Source organism: Corvus hawaiiensis, chromosome 5 (assembly GCF_020740725.1).
Source record: "Corvus hawaiiensis isolate bCorHaw1 chromosome 5, bCorHaw1.pri.cur, whole genome shotgun sequence".
Taxonomy (NCBI): Eukaryota; Metazoa; Chordata; class Aves; order Passeriformes; family Corvidae; genus Corvus; species Corvus hawaiiensis.
The window spans coordinates 8,926,099-8,945,066 of NC_063217.1; the positions used below are offsets into that span (position 1 = coordinate 8,926,099).

The window sequence follows — 18,968 nt, forward strand, 5'->3', positions numbered from 1 at the left end:
AGCATATAAAGTAAAAGTCAGCCACCAAGTAATGAATTCTAGGACATCCAATAATTGTAGATTTTCCAGTTTGTTCAATGTTTGGAAGTGAAAATTGCTGCAAGGCAAATTCAGTACCTTTTGAAAGCAATAAAGCCATGAAGTGAAAGATTGATGTAGAAGATGGAGACCAAGCCTTAACAATGTCCTTTCAAGGAGCTGGCTTAAAACACAACCAGCAGCACATTTGATCTTGTAAACTAATTTCACTAACAAGGAGCTAATTGTCACATCAGTCTTTTGGAGCTGGCATGACCCAGGCTAGCAAAGCTGGCAGAAGAGCTTGATTTCTTTTTTCTTTAAAACTTCTAACTAAAAACCAGTCTGAATTCTAGAAGGTAGGCTTACTTAAGGCCTGACTCTGCAGTTGATTGGCTTAGTGCATATTTTACATGCATAAGGAGCATCTGCCCTGAGGACAATGCCAGGCCAAAATCGCATATCCTGGTCTTTATCCACTCCTTTAAGCTGTTTAATTCTTTGCTTATCGATAACAATTGCTCACATGCCAAAACCACAGACACTGCCTGGTTTCTCAATATGTGCTTTCTCCTGATGACCCAGCAGCAGGTAGACCCTGGTTGCTACATCCCTGGTTTTGTCTCTCCTTTCTCTGTGTCATGTCCTTCTTTTCACCAGCAGAGAGAAGAGTGATGGGCCAGGCTAAATCTGTCCCAGATAACCAGGCTACTTCTAATCCCCCACAACTGCTTCAGCAGCTTTTTCTTGAACGGTTGTTATACATTGTCTTTATTACAGTCTTTGCTTTTCAAGGTGCAGCATGGCCAGCAAAAAGAGCCTGACAGAAGATTTTAAAGTCCTGCTGTTACACTTCTTAATATAGCACCCTCTGAAATGTGCTGGAAGGGCTGTCTTTATCCCATCTGCAGCATTGCCTCGATTTCTAGCTGTCTCATCAAAAGCCTGTTCCTGCACTGTGCTGAGCACTTCCTGGGGCTTTGCTGAGCACCCCCTCGGGTGCTGTCACACGTGGTGTCACTCTGGGCCCCACGGGACTTAAGCCTGTTTGTAAAATCAACCAGTGAAGTGCTGACATGGGGCTCGTCCACTAACAGCTTGCATTGATCCAGGCGTCCAGGCTGGGTCCTCGCAAAGCTTTGCCAGGAGTAAGGTGCGTGGGCAGGAGCTGTCATAGAGGTGTTTCAGAAGAACGGGGTGAGGTTTAAAGCAAAGGTTTTAAGATGATTAGAAATGCCTGCTGGGTTATGGCATTAGAAATGCCCAGCAGTGACAGCAGGAGGTGACAGCCTGGCCACTTCCTGAAGTCCCTTTACTGCAGGATGTGTTTTTCCTTTTTCCTGTCAAAATATTAGAGTGAAAGTAAACTGTAGCTAGCCATCAACATCTTAGGGGTTTTCTGGGGGCTTTGGCACCCCAAAGTGTTGAAGTAGCTGGGTGCTTTTGAGGCTGGACCAGCTCCATCAGAAAGCATGGAGCAGACACTGACGAAAGTTTTCGCACTGTTACTCTAAATTGCAACCCCACCACCCTTTCCACCCCCAGGTGCAGGGAAAGCTGCAGTGGGACCATCACCTGTGCAGCACGTGCTGCTGCTCCAGATTTATCAGCACTGGCATGTTACAGTGTACACCGCTCTGAATGCAAATACAGTTTGGGGTTTGCACTGATGCTTAGGACAGCTGTTGCCTGCCGTCCAAAAACCCTTCATCCTGTCTCTCATTTCGTGCTCAGGTTTATCAGTTCAGAGGCCACTTCTGAACTCCTGTCTCCTGGGGCAGTTTGAGATCCACTGCTGTGGTGTGGATTGTGGTCACAGCATTTCTTGCTACCAGGAGCAAGTGTCCATGGAACTGCACTGTGGCTGTGTTGCAGACTGAATGCTGGATGTCACTGGCATCCCACTGGTTCCCTGCTGCTTGCAATTCCAGAGGCTTTGCCTGAGCTTTGGGGTTGTTGCAAGTACCTTCAGCCCTTGGTAACAACACAGGTGAAAGGTGGCAAGGATGGAAAAGAAGGTGGATGGAGTAGTAGATGAATTGGTTGCTCAGAACCAAATCATCCATCTCTTTTCATGCTGTGTGGGTGATCTCATTGCTTGCTGCCCAGATGCTCCATGAATCAAGGGATGTCACCCACCCTCGGCATATAGATGCACTGCCCTGTGCTCTTCCAGCAGGGAATTATTTATAACAGGGCAATGTGTCCTGCAGTGGTAGATTGTGTGGAGTTATTGATGGGGAGGAAGACGTCCCACAGCATTTCTCATTTCATGCATGAATAATTCCTTCGTCCCGACACGTTTTTGCTCCCCCACGCCTGGACCTTGTCTGGTGCACAGGGATGCTCATGGATGTCAGGAGTGTCAGTGTCAGGATCTCTCGCATCTCACCCAGTTTCTGTAGCCATAAACCACACTAAAATGCCATTGTTTTGTAGGAGCCCTCCAGGAATGCCTTTTAACTGAAGTCAAGTGTAGAGTTACTAGCAGAACTTGTGGGAGCTGTCATGCAGCCTTGCTTGAAACCAAGGGAAACTAGAAAAGTGGAAAGGAGAGAAACTCAACACAGGGGAAAGATGGAGGTAAGGAGGGATAATAGGATAATGGCATGCCTCATAAACACAGACAAAAATCCCTCCCCATCCTGGCTAGCTGGGCAGTTGCAGTCAGTGACAGGGACAGCTGCTGCCTGTCCTTGGTTAGTCCCTGCACCCAGGCTGCCTGTGTCTGGCTGGGTGGCAGTCGATGTGCCACGTCTGTGCCCTAACCTCCTCCCGCAGGCAGCATTCACATCACGGCAGACAAGCTGTCCCCAGAAGAGCCTCCTTCCTCCCTTGATGCTGATGTAACTCGGCTGCTCTGCCCCGTGTTTCACTGAGGATGGAGGGGAAGGAGGAGGGAGAGTTGCCTCAAGTGCTGGGTAGTTCCTCTTCTCCTTCTTCAAAACCCAGACAGCATAAAAGGGCAGGAATTTAAATGGCATCAGCAATACACAGCCAGCTGTGGGCTGGGGACTCTGTCCACTTGCTGCCATGTACAGCCTGTCTCTCTTAAAGTGATATATATAAATAATGCTGGCAGGAGGAGAGCCCAGACACTGAATTTGGGGCTTTTTAACAGGTTATTGGTGAATAGGTAAAAGTGGCTCTGCACTGGGTCCTGATTCCTTCTGTACTGTCCTGCTCAGACCACCCCTGCTTGGCACAAGGAGCTGCTGTTCTAGCCAAAATCACGCCAAAAGATGGCACAGGAGATTGAACAAGTGCCTGCAAGGGCAAATACTTGAAGCTCTGTCATGTGACAGTGTGTTGCTCCTCCTCTGTGCCAGTGTTTCTGTGTGGTGGTGTCACACCAGGCTGTGCTGCAGTCAGGGGGTCACAGGGAAGGGTCAGGGGGCATTTGGATCTCTGGGATTAGCAAGCCTGTCACTTTTGGCAAGTCTTTATGTAGGTATATTAAGAGCAAGGCACACAGGCAATTGCAGACCCTGTCCTATGCACAGAAATTATTTTGAGCTTTTTGGTGTTTGGATTTTTTTCTTTCTTTTTGCCCCTTCATAGCTGCCTGGGGAAAAATGTAGGCGAGGGATGTTTGCCCTGCACAGGATGCTTTCCTGGCTCTGCTGTAAGGATGCATATGAGCTGGTGCTGTCCTGGTGGGTTCCCAGCAGTGGTGATGGAAATTGCTGAGTGTCTCTGCCAGTCCCCTCATCTGGGTGATGCCCCAGGGACATCACCTGTGACAGCTTTGAGCCAGTAGCAGAATTGCTCACATTTGTGTTTCTGTGACATGCCAAAGCAGAATTGAAAGTCACAGTCTCTGCTTGAAGGGATATTGCCTTGAGAAGTTGCATGTCTGGCTAGAAATTATGTTCCACACATAAGCCTCTAAGAATTAATGAGAGGTCGGCTGTGTACATAACAGTGCCACCCCTGAAGATAAAGAGGGAAGACTAGTGTGCTTCTGGGCAAGATTTCTGTCCTTGCCCTGTGCTGAGCTTCCAAGGAAAACTCCTTGCCACAGGGATGCATCCATGCAAAATTGGCACCAACAGCTGGTGGTGGCCATAGGAGCTGTTCTGTCCTCTCTCCAGCCCTAAGAAAAACAGGGATAAATTTTACCTGTCTCAACCCTCACCCCACAGTGTGTGGGTGCTGGCACTAGGGAGGACCCAGGTGTGAGTTCAGGAAGTTTTGGGGGCAGCAAAGCTTTGCCTGCTCTTGTGGGAATACTAGAATTTTCTAGAAAACAATGTATTTGAAAAGTACATGGAAGATTGAGCTTTGCTTTTTCAGAGAACACAATTCTGGGGCTTGAGGTAGTGGTCCCTGCATGCTGAGGGCTTAGGAAAGCTGTTGGAACCCGCAACAGTCAGTCATGTGGGACTCATGCTGGTGAGGAAGGCTGATGTCTCTGTCCCCCCTCCCTCCTAGCAGTACTCTGCTATTGCTTTTGGCTCCAGTCTTTCCACCCATCCACCCACCGGCCTTTTATTCATCAAAAGGTGTAGAAGAATTTGCAGCAAAAATAAATGAATTTATTTTCACCCACCATCCATCCTCGTCGGCTGCGTGGGGGAGAGCTGCGCAGCTCATGACAGTGGAGGAGGGTGGGAGAGGAGGCTTGCAGGCACAGCCAGAGGATTGCATGGCATGTCCTCCTCAGCAGGAGTGGAGGATATGTGGCCAGTGTGGTGCCACCGCTGCGGGGACATCCTTGGGATGTGGCGCCAGCAGTGGTGTGTGGAGTCTGAGGGCAGCCCTGTGCTGTGGGGATGGGTGGATGGATTAGAAGAATGCCCTCTTTGGTCTTCAAAAGCTGGGAATCATCCTTAAATTTAGAGCAGAAAGACAGTGCAATCTTGTGCGCTTTCAGGCCCTGAGGAACCATGTCTGACCTTGCTGTGAAGCATGAGCAAGCCAAAATCATGTTCCTTGGCACTCAATGGTTCACAGCCATTTTGTGCCTTTTTCATAGGTGTGTGCATCACAAGGTGGCTTGTTGCTCTTTTTATGGAATGGTTTGGCTTAGAAGAGACCTTTAAAGGCCATCTTGTTCCAACCCCTCTGCCATGGGCAGGGACACCTTCCACCAGACCAGGCTGCTCAAAGCCCCATCCAACCTGACCTTGAACACCTCCAGGGGTGGAGCAGCCACAGCTTCTCTGGGCAGCCTGTGCCAGTGCCTCACCACCCTAATGGTAAAAAAAATTCTTCAAAATTATATCTTTTGACTTGAGTTCCTGATGTCAAGATTGCGTGGTGAAGCTGAGGGAGTGGAGAGAGCTGAGGAAGGTGGTAGTGAGTTTTCCGTGGCTGCTTCTCCTCACTTTTGCTTTTGGCAGCCTGGAAGGAGGCAGGGGAGAGTGCTCGGTGTTTGGCGGGAAACAGCTGGTGCCTCTGCCAAGTGCCTCCAGTGCTTCAGAGCGGTGTTCACAGGGCAGCTGTGGTTAAATGTAAGATGTCCATGAAGAACCGATCCTGGAGTGAGATGGAAGAGCTTTGGATGACCACAGTGATGGGTTGACAGAAGATGGAGGCAAGTGAGGGTGAAGGCAAAGACAGAGATGCTGCCACAAGATGAGTATCTGGAAGGGCAGGGAGAGTTGTAGCTGTCAGGGTCTGTGTTTATCTTTACAGCAGTGATTATTTTCAGATAGCATGTGAGAGAGTAAAACGTCAGCTCTTGCTAATAATAGCACTGCAAACAAGGCTGTTGCTCATTACTGACAGCTGAGATGAAGTTAGTTTTGTTTCATCCTAGGTACAAAAAAGTGCAAAAACAAGCCGTGCTCTGAGTTGATATCCTCAGTCCAGAAAAGGTGAGGAGGAGACCCCCTCCCAGCCCTGGGGTGTGGCAATGGTTTTTCCAGGGTGCTTCCACACTGCTGCTGGAAGAGTGGATATGGTGAGGAGCTGCAGCTGGCTGGCATTCCAACCCAAACTATCCTAATCATAGGATAGTTTGCATTGGAAAGGACCTTTAGAGGTCATCTAGTTGAGTCTAGGTAAAAAGCAATCTGAGGGGAGGACCTTCAGCATTCTTGCTCTGAAACTGGAGGGTTTTCCCAGAGGAGGAGGGGAAGTCTCATCCCAAGGTCAGCAGCTTGTGATGTGATCCCAAGACAGCTTTCAGCAGCAAATCCCCATCTGAATGGGATGCAGCTGCCCGAGGAGGGATTTGACAACCCCATGGGGGAAAACTGTTCCAGGGCTTGTAGCCACCTTTGGGAACTTGAGGTGTCTTTAGTAGGCTGAAGGATCTGGCTGCTGGTGATCCTTGGAGCAGACACAGACATGAGGAGGACAGCAGGGTAGAAGTCTTGGGGATTGATGGCACTGGTGTAAACGAGATCTGAATACAACTCGCATTGTTTGAGCAGATGTGTCCTGTCTGTGGCTAATTATAAGTGTTGTGTGCACAACACACACTGGGAAATGTGCCAGATACTATTTCTTTTCACGTTGAATTCAAAATCATTATAATTAAGCTTTAAAATTGTAAGTAAAATCTAACAAGGAGTGCAGGTTTGGTGTCATGCTGCTTGCAACCGGATCCAGTTCCTGCTAGGATGGACAGGTGTGGGAGTATGGAGAGGATGGTTAGAAGGGCTGGGAATGTGAAGGGTTTGGTGGCTCTGCTGTAGTGGGTATGTCCAGATTTGGGTTTTAAATATTCAGAATACCTCAAAGTACCAGAAACGTGCCATTTTACAAATGTGGGAAGTGTTGCTGAGTGAGCTTTAGCAGCCTCTCAGGTTTGGTGGGCACAGAGAAGAGGTGCTTGCTAAGAAGAGAAAATAAGGAATAAAAGTGGGAAGCAGTCGTGGAAGCAATTGTGTAACCTCGGGTTGAGAGGAACCTAGGTTGTATCTCTGGTTTGACGGAAAATGAGGCAGACTTGCTGAGGAAGCAGCTCCAGGAGGAATTGCTGTGCATGGGCCTGGATGAGGGGGATGTGACTGCTGTGCCACCAGCTGCGGCTCAGTGGACACCAGCTGATGGCTCCTTTGTGGCACCTTTGAGGGCTGCCTCAGGACTGGGGCCCCAGGGAAGCATCCCACCCCTGCTCCCCAAGCATGGGAAAATTCCCGAACCTCCTTTTTGGGACTACGCCACAGGAGCAGTGGCCATGAATGTAGGGTGAGGATCACTGTGGTCCTGATGTTTGGTGTGCTCGCTGTGTGCCCAGAGGTGTGATGGATGGGCTGGGAAGTGAATTGGGCTCAGCCACCACGTGATGAGCAGGTTAAAACCAGCAGTGAGCTCTCCACCCTGTGATTTGTACGCAGAGGGAGGGCGGCTGCTGGATTTCAGTGCTTGTAGGTGTTCATCTGGGGTCATGTCTGAATAAATCACGTTCTGAGATCCAAGTGAGTGCTGGAGAACAAGTTGCACTGTCAACGCGGCAGCAGACCAGAGACACCTTAACTGCTCATGATAAATGGGTCAAAATGGGCCCTGGTGTTTTAAAAATTAGCTGTTGGCCTAGATAGCAGCAGCACAAGGATTGCTTGCAGTGGAACAAGAGAGAGCATGGCTGGAGCTGCGCATTCCTCTGAATGTGGGGATGAGCCTGGTGTGCTGAGGTGAACCTGGGCTGGTTCCCCACGCCTTGTTTGTACCCAGCTTTTCCTTGGAAGCTGAGCTGTGCCACAGGGAAGCGGGGAAGACCTTGGGCATCTCTTTCAAATGGTTTCATAGAGTCACAAGGTGTATTTGTCCTGCAGGCAGCAGCTGCAAAGGCGCCTCTACCACCCCATGCTTTGCTCTCCTCCAGTGACAAAGTACTCTGAGTTGTCTTACTCATGTTTCCCCCTGGTTTTTGAGGAAGGGTGGTCCTTTGCCCCCCCTGGGCTGTGTAACTCTGGTCTTACAGAGATGTGCCGTGCATTTGGGTTGGAGCAGTAGTCAGAGTTGGTGCTGAAGATGGAGCTGCTGCCCAAGTCAGGTTCTCTTCTGCTTAGCACCCAGGAAGAAGGCCATTGCCTGCACCAGGGTTTTCTCCTGTCATGGGGTCTTCTTCCTCTGGATGAAGACATATTGCTCCAGAGCACTGAAAGTCAGTGCTTTTTATCTGGGCAAGAGACCTGTCAGTGCCCATGGTTGGCTGCTGTATTGAACAGTGGCTTTCTTGAGTGATGATTAAGCAACTGGTCAGGCCACACCTTGAGTACTGCATCCAGTTCTGGGCCCCTCAGCTTAGGGAGGATGTTGAGATCATGTCCAGAGAAGGGTAACAAGGCTGGTGAAGGGTCTGGAGCACAAGTCCTGTGAGGAGCAGCTGAGGGAGTGGGGTTGTTTAGGCGGGAGAAGAGGAGGCTCAGGGGAGACCTTATCACTCTCTACAACTCCCTGACAGGAGGTTGTAGCCCCTGTGCATTTTCCTTGGGAAAACATTTCCTTCACACTGTCAAGGGAAAAGAGAGTTTGGTCCTTACTTATGGAGGTCACCTGTCCCCATGTGTGACCGGTGATTTTGGACCCTGCTCCCAGATGTGTGTTTGGCAATGGGCATTTATCCATCCAGGGTGGCCAGTGACTACATGTGCTGCTTTATCTCCCACAGGCTCCTGCTTCTGGGTTGCCGTCCTGGACGGCAACGTAGTGGGGATCGTGGCAGCACGGGGCAACGAGGAAGACAACACCGTGGAGCTTCGCCGCATGTCCGTTGACTCCAACTACCGCGGCAAAGGGATTGCCAAGGCCCTGGGCCGCAAAGTGCTGGAGTTTGCCATGCTCAACAACTACTCCTCTGTCGTGCTGGGAACCACGGCCGTGAAGATGGCAGCCCACAAGCTCTATGAGTCCTTGGGGTTCAAGCACGTGGGTGTTGTCGAACATTATGCCCTGCCAGGGATGACACGCTCCTTACTGGAGAGAATGTTTTTCCAGGTCCGCTACCACCGCTACCGCCTGCAGCTGCGGGAAGAATAAAAAAGCCCCCAACCAACCAAAACAAAACAAAAAAGTATTTTTTCCCCCCTTCCTCCCCCTTCAAAAATAATAAATTACCCTTCTATTTCTCATCACCGTTGATTTGCCAGTTTTGGGTTAGAGTTTTTGTACCCTCACGTCACGTTTTGGTTTGCTCCGTTCAGCTCGATGGGCCGGCCGAGCAGCGCCCCTTCCTCGCATGCTGTAGGTGGTGGTGCTGGGAGTCCTGCGACCCGGCGGAGCAGAGCAGCGGCCTCTCCTTCCCAGGTACCTCCGTAAAGCACAGAAACTTACTGCAAAATAGTACAACTGCTCTGGTGTACATAGTCCTCTCCTTTTCCAAGTGTAAGATAACATAGTGATGCATTCATAATAGTGCAGAAATATTACTTGAATGCAGTTTTCAGTATTTCACACACCAGTAAGTAGAATATGCATTCCTCTTACCGTAATCTACTGGTTAATAGTTTTCAGAGAAAAGGTGGGGGGCACGCCCTGCCCCCCGGCCCCAACCTGCTTGCTACAATGCATGAAGAGGAAAGCGCGTGCACGCACTCAAACACATCGCACTGCCACCACGGCACTGGTGTTGCACTTTTTTTGGATGTGCCTCATTCTGCCAAATGTCTGAGAGACCCTGGGCGCATCCGGTAACCACGACTCCTCTCCACCTCCCCCTCCTTCCTAAGCCAGCACAGACTCGGACCGGCTGAACTGAGCCCCATTGTACCATAGTGTGAAGTTAAGATCAAACCTAAGTATCTCCTGCGCTGTTCCGTAGCCACGCGTAACCTGCAGTCCTGGGCCAGACTCCGCATGTGCGTTGGACTTTCTCTTTGCTGCCTTTTGGGGGTTTTTGTTTGTTTTCATCTTATTTTTAAGGGTTATTTTTTTGTTGTTGTTGTTATTTTTAGTTTTGGCTTTTGCTGAATGGTGTCGTTGAGGCGTAATGGAGGCTGCAGTTCCTATGGCAACACATTTGCACATTAATGTGCGCACCAAATCTCACCAATTCAGAGAAGCAATGTGTGACAGATAATAGCATTTTGGGGAGTGCCGGGGTGGGGGGGAGCGTACTTATTATCTTAACCAGCTGCTTGTTTGATAAATGTAGATGGCCTCACTGCAGCCTTCCATCAACGGTAATTAACTGCTTTAATGATGTCAGATTTGTGAATTGTACAATGCAAAAAGCAATGCAAAGCAGATTCGGCATGTGTCTGTACCCGGTATGTATGTACAGTGCCTGCCAACTAAAGAATAACCAAGACTACAGCTTCTTCTAGCCTGAGATATCAACTTTTATAACTTATTTAAACAAATAGCAACTTTGCATGAATTACATCTTGGGGAAAAAGAAGACTGGTAGGTTTTAATTTTTAAAGCGTGGTATCAGAGGTATTACAGAAAACCATTTCTGGCTGCACTTAATTTTCGGTGGGTAGAGGGGTTTGGCTCTGCTAATACATTTAAAGGGAAAACCCCTTTAGTTACTGGGAAAAAACAATTATTATTTTATCAATTATTATGTGTGTGGTGAGGGGGGAACCCTCCCACCTCATCATGATGGAATTGGTGATGGGGTAGAGCATGTGTTAACCATGCTTGCAAATACAATGGAAGAGTCAGCAGGAGAGCCCCAGGAGGAAGGAGCCTTGGGGTGTGTGGAGAGGACAGGAGCCCTGGAGCAGATGGAGGGACAGACAGCACAGACCTTGGACATGGGGTGCTGTCTGTCCCACCCCTACTGGGAGCTGCCCTTTCCTCTCCAGCCGGAAGCTTTCCCAGCACTGAGACGTGGCCGGTGATGCTGACAGAGAGCAGAGGGGCTCAGCCCATCCCTGCAGGGCCATGGGCCAGTCACTGATGCTGGGGACGGAGGAGCCACTTGGCACAACCCCAGTTGCTCTTTCAGTGCTTGGCTCAGTCCAGCCTGTGAGGAGTCGGAGGGGCTGAGTCCCAGCGTGTGTCCCAGCAATAAGGGGGTAATGAGGATGGTGAAGGACACTGTAGCAAGAGACCATGAGTTTAATTAACAAAATTTCTGTATGGGGCACTATATTTTTAAAAGTCTTTCTATGCTGTACATTTCTCCTGAAGCTGAAATAATAATGTACTGTTGGTAGGGGTTCTTGTATAGTGTACAGAAATCGGCAGAATATTTTCTTGCTGCATTCAGTGATTTATTAACCGAAGTAAAACAGACAAATATAAAGTGTTAGCAAAAGTTGAAAGAAAAACAAAACACAAAAGTTTGTGCCTTTTTTAGTTTATTTTTCTGTTGCTATATAATCACTGCACTAAAGCCTTTCCAGAGGGGTAAAAAAAAAAAAAAAACAAAAAACAAAAACTAGTCTCTTAATAAGGGAGGAATATGTAAAGTCTAAATTGATCATTAATTTTTTTTATTAGGCTATTTAATTAAACTAATGTTGCTGGTTTTATTTGATACCTGTGCCTTTGTAATAAAACTCCACATCATGTCAGAAAATCTAAACCTGGAATAAATCCCACCAGATCCCACAGACACAGAAGTACCGTCAAGTTACCAGTATTTTCTTTTAAAACGTGTAAATTTTAACTGATGATATTACAGTATCTGATCATAATACCTGTTGAGTTTCCTGGGGAAGAGGTGCTTTGGAAAGGTGTGGCTTTGGGGGTGCTGTCTGCATTCCTCCCTGGCACATGGAAATGCACTGATAAGGATTGAGTTGTTGCCAGTTGGCCGATAGCTGCCAAGAAAATTTATTCCCTTAAGGCTTCTGCCAGTTGCTTTGTGACCAGGCTTTTTGGAAGAAATCCAGCTGGTTGCTCCCAGCTCTCCAGCCAGGACAGCTTGTTTCTGAAGGAAAGGGCTGACTGCCAAATAGGCTGGGATTTGCTCTCCTTGGAAGAGGGAGCGGGCTGCCAGAGCTGTGTCTCTGGTAGCAGTGGTGGGACAGGGGTGCACAAGCTCCTATGTTGTTGCTGCTCTCCCCGCCCAGAGCTGCTCTGAATAGGATTAGGCAAGGATGGACTTTAAAGCACTACATGATACTTTTGTTTTGTCTGCATTCATGGAAAGTTTCCCTAAATGTGATAGCTCAGGCACAGCTCTGGATTCAGGATTGCTGGGTTCTGGACCAGGCTCACCTGCTGCCAGGGAAGTGTGTGGGCAGGCCACAGTGCAGCTACAGGGGGACACATTGAGGTCGAGCTGCCTTTGGCAGATCCATCCCTCTTCTCTGCATCTTTCAGGGTGCACTGGTTTAAACAAAGTGCTTGGAGAAGATCAGTACAGCCCTTTTCTCTGAGCCTGAACATCATTTCCTGACTCTCCTTATCTGAGTTCAATGGCTGGATGGGTGAGGAGCAGCACAAGGTGGTTGTGGGGTTGGTCCCGAGCAGAAGAGGTGGTGATCTGGACCTACTGCCAGTCCATGAGTTTTGATTCCAACAGAGACCCACATCAGTGTGAGATGGGAGGGGATTTTCCTGATGTATTTTGGGGGTTTCTCTTTCCAGCGACGATGCTGGCTAGGAGTGTGTGGAAGAGTGGAATGTCTCTTGGGTTTGAGCCTCTGCTGGTAAACATGGTGGCTAAGGAAGACCAGTTCGGATTCAGGTGGAGGATGTGTTAGAGATGTGAAGGCACTGCCCATAGCTGCTCTTACTTTGCAGTGCAGGTGGGCTCTCACAGCCCCCTGCCCTCATGCTGCCTGCAGAGATGCATTTTCCTCACCTGGCTGCTCTCTCCTTAGAGTGGGGCTTTTTTTTTTGCTAATCCCTGTGCACTAGACACTGCTCAAGTGTCCTTTGCTTGGAGGGGCCTGGGATAGAGCCCTTGCTCCCTGAGGAAAGCACTAGGTGTCATGTCCAAAAGTTAAAAGAAAACAAACAAAGGAGGAAGGAAGGGAAAATTTGCATTACTGTGGCTGAGGTCCACAGCCTTGGGGTTGCCCCAGCCTTCCAGCACAGCCTGGGTGGGCCATTCCCAGTGGAGTGAGTGGGAACTCCCTCCACATCCTGAGCAAACTGGCATCTCAAGCACATGTCATATTTGGCGATAAGCTCTCCAAGAAGCTTGGCCCCGAACAGATCCAGGCTGATAATGCTAAGCAATCAAACCAACAAAAAAAGTGGTTTCTAACGTAACTTGAAACCCTTAAATTTGTATTTGTTTTAAATTCATGCTGTGTTTTCCCTCTGTGCAGCAGACAGCACCTGCAAGATGCTTAGGAATGGCAACTGTGTCTCTGCTAGGAGATGCAGAAAGGTCCAGGGCATTGCCATCAGTGGAAAGCTGTTCTTTTCCCTCCCCTCCCTGTCCCCATGCAAGATGTGGGATGCTGTTTCTGAGAAAGCCTTTACCTTTCTCCAGAAGTGATCCTGCCTCGTGGTCCTGTGTGTGGGTACAGCCTGCAGCACTTGTTTCAGAATTGCCTTTCAGCAAATGCAAGGACAAATGACCCTGGGGACATCTGTCCCCAGGGTTGGGACCTGGGGTCATTTTGCCCCTGTGTTCTTCCCCAGGTCATGATGTCAGAATTTAATAGTCCCTGTGTAGGAGAGGCAGGACTAAGGGTCAGCAGGTGACAGCTGGGGTTGGGATGTGCCTGGTGCGGTCCTGGTGCTGCACACCTGCAGTGGGAACAGGAAGTGTTTGGTGCCAGGGCGGTCTCGGGCCCTGTCCCTGCTGTGGCCAACTGGGAGAACAGAAAGTGCTGTGGTCAGAATCCCCACGGGAACTGTGGTTCTGCAGAACCTTGTCCTGATCCTTGCTGCTGCTGTTGCTCACTGATCCACACCCATATGTGATGCAGGTCTGCTGCCTTTTAATTTGCCAGATTTGCTGGCTGAGGTGCAAATGGGTAGAAACTGACTGCAGGGACTTCCAAATTGCCAAACACACAAAGGCAGGAACCAGCTCTGGTTACCTCTGAATTAACAATCTCACTTTGGGTGTGCTAGGGCCTGTGTTTCATTAGTGCTGGTGTGATGCTCTTGGTATGCACTCTACTTAAAGCTTAATAAAGGCATTTTAATTCCACACTAACTGGAGTCTTGCAGTGGAATATACTGTACCACATAAAGAAAATGAAGTAATGCTAAGTGTTAAATAAGCTTTAAAATGCAAAAGGAAAATTTTTGGGTTTTTCTCCCTCAAAATAGATCCACATAGAATCTTGAGAAAAAATTGGTGTGCTCTTGCATCCCTCAGTCATAGAGACTATGCAATAGAGCTTATGCTTATCTCCCACCAAAACCTGTTACCCAAATGGTGGTCGGGAGTACCTTTCATTAAAAATAAACCAGATTAATTTGAACAACTGAGAGTTTAGTCAAAACACAGTATTGTTTAAAATAACAAGCTCCAAGTCAGAATTTGGAGTTTCATCACAGTTAAAAATCATTGTTCAGTGCTGTCTTTGTATTGCACAATGGTCACCTGCAGGAGAGAACATGCTATTAACATCTAAATAGTAGAAGACAGAGACCTAGTGAGACCAAGAGCATAACAAATACATAATGCAACTGTAAATTTATTTACGAGTAACACGTTTGAATGCAGAAGCAGCTACTTCTATGTAAGCATAATGAAATTATAGCTAACATTGTTTCCAATTTCTTTTCCTCCAAAGCTTAATCCTTTTGCCTTGTAATATGTATATTCGATTTTTTTTTTAATGTAATTAGGTTTAACAAAGCATCAGTTGCTTTGTGAGTTGTACTTATGATTGTGCTGGGCTGTTAGCTTTAAGCAGTTTGTGTGCTTGTATTATTTTATTAAAGCAAAAGTCTTCTTGAGACAAATGCAGTAAAGGAAAAAAAATATTTTTGGTAGTGTTAAGCAGATGTGTAATATGCATTTGGAAAATGTCCAGTGTCAGTTTAAAAAAAACCCAACAAACAGGCTAAATTGCTTCCCAGAACTGCTCATGTTTAAGGCAGTGGCTTACTCACTCACGTCTGAATAGAAACTTGGATTCCCCCAAACAGCCCCTTACTCTGCATCTCCTCGCCGTTGTACAAGACCAGTGTGAAATGTGTTTTCTATGTTCAGCATAGTCTGTACTGTACTTTGTAATGGGAAGTGGCTACAAGTCCTCAAAGAAAAAACGAACCTATTCTAAAACAGCAATAATTACCACTGTAAAGCAAAAGAGCACGTGGGGGAGAGCCCAGGGAGATAGTTAATGAAGGTGATGCTGTTAGGAGCACACTGGCAGCAGCGTGTTCCTAAGGGGTGCTGTTGCACCTGGGGAGCAGGATTAAGTACTAGGGAAGGCCATCAGTCTCTGGAACTGGATGTCACCTTGGCAGAGAACCTGCCCATGTGGGGTCCCTAGAGCCGAGTCATTGTGAGCCCTTACACAGTGCAGGTTTTTCACCAAAGTTAAGGGTGAGTTATTGCAAGTGCTGTTCCTGGTGGGACAGACATAAGGAAGAGCTGTCAGAGTCACACAGAGGAAGGTAAATGCTCATTGCCGCAGTCTTGTACCCCAGTGCAGTCTGCTACTGCACTTCTGGGGCTCAGCAACGGCAGAAAATAGAATCAATTACTCTTATTTTCTGTGGAGGGAAGCAGGAGTCAGCTCTGTTGGAAAGCTGTTTGCATACCATCAAGGTACCAATGCAAATCGTTCCCCTGGCATGGTAGGGTGTTAAGATGTGTGCAAATTATACTTTGGTGTGCTTTAGGCTTTTGAGCTCCAGCCTACAAAGCGTGACCCCGATGCAGCGAGGTCTCTCCATCGGCAGAGCCCCGGGAGCCAGCCAGCTCTCGAGGGACAGCAGGGTGTCCTCAGGCAGGGGCAGGCGAGGTGCTCTGGACAAATGACTTGTAGGTACTTAAGTTCTGTTCCTGATGGCCGCTGTAACTGTGAAAATTAACCAGACCTGCTGTGATAAATTTGGTTATATAAGGTTTATTTGGTTAATTTTTTATAAGTGAAAACTGAAAAGATGAAAGAGAATTGTAATATGAAAGCAACTGCTGTAAATAATGTACGAATGAATAAAATCTAAAACTTATGTCAGTTTTTTCCTAAACTGTACTGCTGTCAAGTTACTGATGTGCAGATGGTGCCTGCATCTTTTCCAGCTCCCCAGTTCCAGGATGGGCAGACACCACTCATTCCTGCTTCCATTGATAACAGGGATATCTTTTTGTGTCTCATGCGTGTCCTTAGATTGCATTTCCATGCTATTCCAGCTCATACTGCCATGTCCAGAAGCTGCCCACAGTAACTGTGGAGAGAGCCCTGCTTGGGACCCTGCCTGGCCCTGGCCACCAGGCCCAGGGCTGCCTCAGGCCACCTGCCTGGTTGAGTACTCACCCCAAATCCCCCATGAGATCAGAGGTAGCCCTGAGGAATGTGCCACTGGAGCAGAGGACAAAACAAAACCACACAGTGTCTGCTCTCTGCCACTAAGGCCATAAAGTGATGGAGTGAGAGTTATTGAGGAGGATGTTTTCATGGTGGAGGTGCATCTTGGGGGTTCCCCAAGCCACAGAGGCCCCTTTTTCTTCCATACACCTGTGCATTACCTTAGGTAAAAAGCAGCAATGATGGGCTGCTCCCCACTGTGTGTGAAACCTGCATGAGGCTATTTCTAACCAACTCTGGAGCACCTCTGTGAGGCAGGGAATCACTGGTCTCCCATTTGGGGAGGGGAAACGGGACTTCAGCTTCCAGTCACAGTTAGATACAGTTGGAATAAACTGATTGCTGCTGGAACAGCCTCTGGGGATGTCTGTTCCTGAAAACCAGTTTCTGATGGCAGTACAAGTGCTGCAGGAGTGCCCTGCCAGCCAGCAGCTGAGGGACACCTACCCAGAAACACCCCCCTGGCAACCTGGCTCTGGATCACCCAAGCAGCACCCCCAGGGCCATCACCGCCCCGGCAGTGCGGGCTGAGGCTTTGGGATGCGCAGGGTTATCTGGCGGAGCAGTCAGGCAGCGATGAGGAGCACAGAGTTAATGCCTTTGCCCTGTGGATCCGGCCCCTGTCATTTCCCTGCCGTATCCAGAGGTGCAGACCCCGACAGCACTATCTCGCTCAGAGGAGGTGTACACAAAACACCTTCTGGGACTGATAGCAATGTGTTCTGGGATTCGGGGCGGCCTGGGGGGGAGAACAGCTCTAAATTCATGCATGTGCACAAGCTTAATTTTATACCAGACCTAACAAAAACGCCACCTCCACCCTTAAAACTGCTTTAGTGAAATAACAGAAAAGTGGCAACAAAAGCTGAGTTGGTTTTAGAAGCTGCTGCAGTGTGGGTGTGATGTGTGCCTTACAGCACCTCAATTAACTGCTAATTGGGCTCAAACTCTCCACTAATCGGGCACACATTCCTGTCCTGGCTCTTTCATCCCTCATGGTGAATTGCTTCAGATGAAAAAAATCGAATTCAGGGGGACAAGGACTTTGCCTCCATACCCTCTGTTCCCAGGCACATATCTCATGCTTTGGATGAGACAAGACCTCATGATCCCTTTCCCTGTTGCTCCCAGCACACCCACCACCTACGTACACACCTTAATGCCTCCTAAAAAGCCAAAGCAAAGCAGCAATACAGGCCCAACCCAGGCTGTCCCTTCTGCCATAACCATGGCCTCTCATCAGGGGCTTGGTGCTCTCCAAAGAAAGGAAGAAGGTTGCAGCTTAACCAGGCAGGGAGGACCCCAGGTCTGCCAGCTGAGCACATCCAGCCCACAAAACTGCTTTTATCTTGGCTACACAGCTGCAAAATATTCCATCTGTTTACTTACCTATCCAGCTATCTACATCTCTCCCTCCATCCATTCATCCATCCATCCATCCATCCATGCTGGCCCGCCTTTTGCCAAGAGACAGAGTTGTTAAGTCCCCACATAGGCTCCCACCACTCTCCACCACAAGCCCACTGCTTTCCTGTGCAGCTCCTTGCTGCTGGCTGGGTTTTGTCAATCAGGTAGGCTGAGTAAATGGTGCTGTGGCAAGTTCTGGGGGCCTCTGGCTTTCCTCCAGTCTTCCCTGTGTCCCTACAGCTGCAGGGGTTGGGGTGATTTAGTATCTAGGCTTCACCAGGAGTCATAAATGGGACCTCCCTACACGTGTCTCAGCAGCAAGGGCTGACCAGCAGCAACAAAGGTTCTGTGACCCTGTGCCTTATGTTGTGTCTCATTTATTTCAGACTCAGGTGACTGGGTACATTGAGTTGGGTGTACTTGGGTGACAATGCACTTGCAGCAGTGCAGGGTGAGTGTGCTCATGTGGCCAGACACTCAGACCCTGCTCCAGGCTGCGTTTCTGCTCCAGCAGCAATTCCCTTTCACAGGACATCCCACCACCACCACCACCACCTGCCAGGCTGACGAAAAGCTCTCACACGTCTGCTCAGAGTCTATTGCCAGAGTCTGCTTGGAGTGCTCCTGAGGGCCTGCAGGAGTCAACATGAAGTTTCTTTCATCTGTCGAGTCTTTCACAGAGCTTTCTGCCACATTTCTCTTGTGACTCCCTTAAGCATTTCCTTGGTTCACAACACCCCCCACCATCCTCTGTTACACAAATGTAAGTACCACAGTTACCTCCCCTTCCATTTTAATATATAGGAAATCCTCATGAGGGTGAAGGTGAGGGTGTCCTGTCCCAAAGATTACCATTATTGCAGCTATTTACAACACTACTGCCCAAATTTGTCAGGAAATCAGCCTATTAATTTCTTCATGGTAGGTTTTCATTCTTTTCTGTGCTTGACTGCATTTGCAAAGTCAATAAAGTAAATCCAGCACCTGATGTCTGTTATAACAGAAGAGGAATGAGTATTGTAGAAACATGGATCTTCTCATCTGGACATCAAAGGTAAGGTCAGGTGAATCATGCTCCAAAAAGTGCTTACTTCTCTCCATTAATGACCAGTCCAAGACATGTCTAGACTACTCAGCAGTAGATGTCTATCCTAGAAATACCTAAGGTGAGATAAATCCTAACATGATGCCTCTGTAGAGGAGCTTAATTGCACCAGAGGACTCAGGGAAGCT

The 18,968-nt window shown here is 48.4% G+C and overlaps 1 protein-coding gene across 1 annotated transcript in view; it reads left to right on the forward strand.

Moving 5' to 3' along the window:
* Nucleotides 1-15,990, forward strand: part of NAT8L (N-acetyltransferase 8 like) — a 33,020-nt gene extending 17,030 nt beyond the window's left edge. Inside the window, exon 3 of the mRNA XM_048304185.1 lies at nucleotides 8,588-15,990. Within this exon, the coding sequence (XP_048160142.1) occupies nucleotides 8,588-8,955 (368 nt within the window). The 3' untranslated portion in view covers nucleotides 8,956-15,990. The remainder of the gene's footprint in view (nucleotides 1-8,587) is intronic.
* The last annotated feature ends 2,978 nt before the right edge of the window (nucleotides 15,991-18,968 follow it).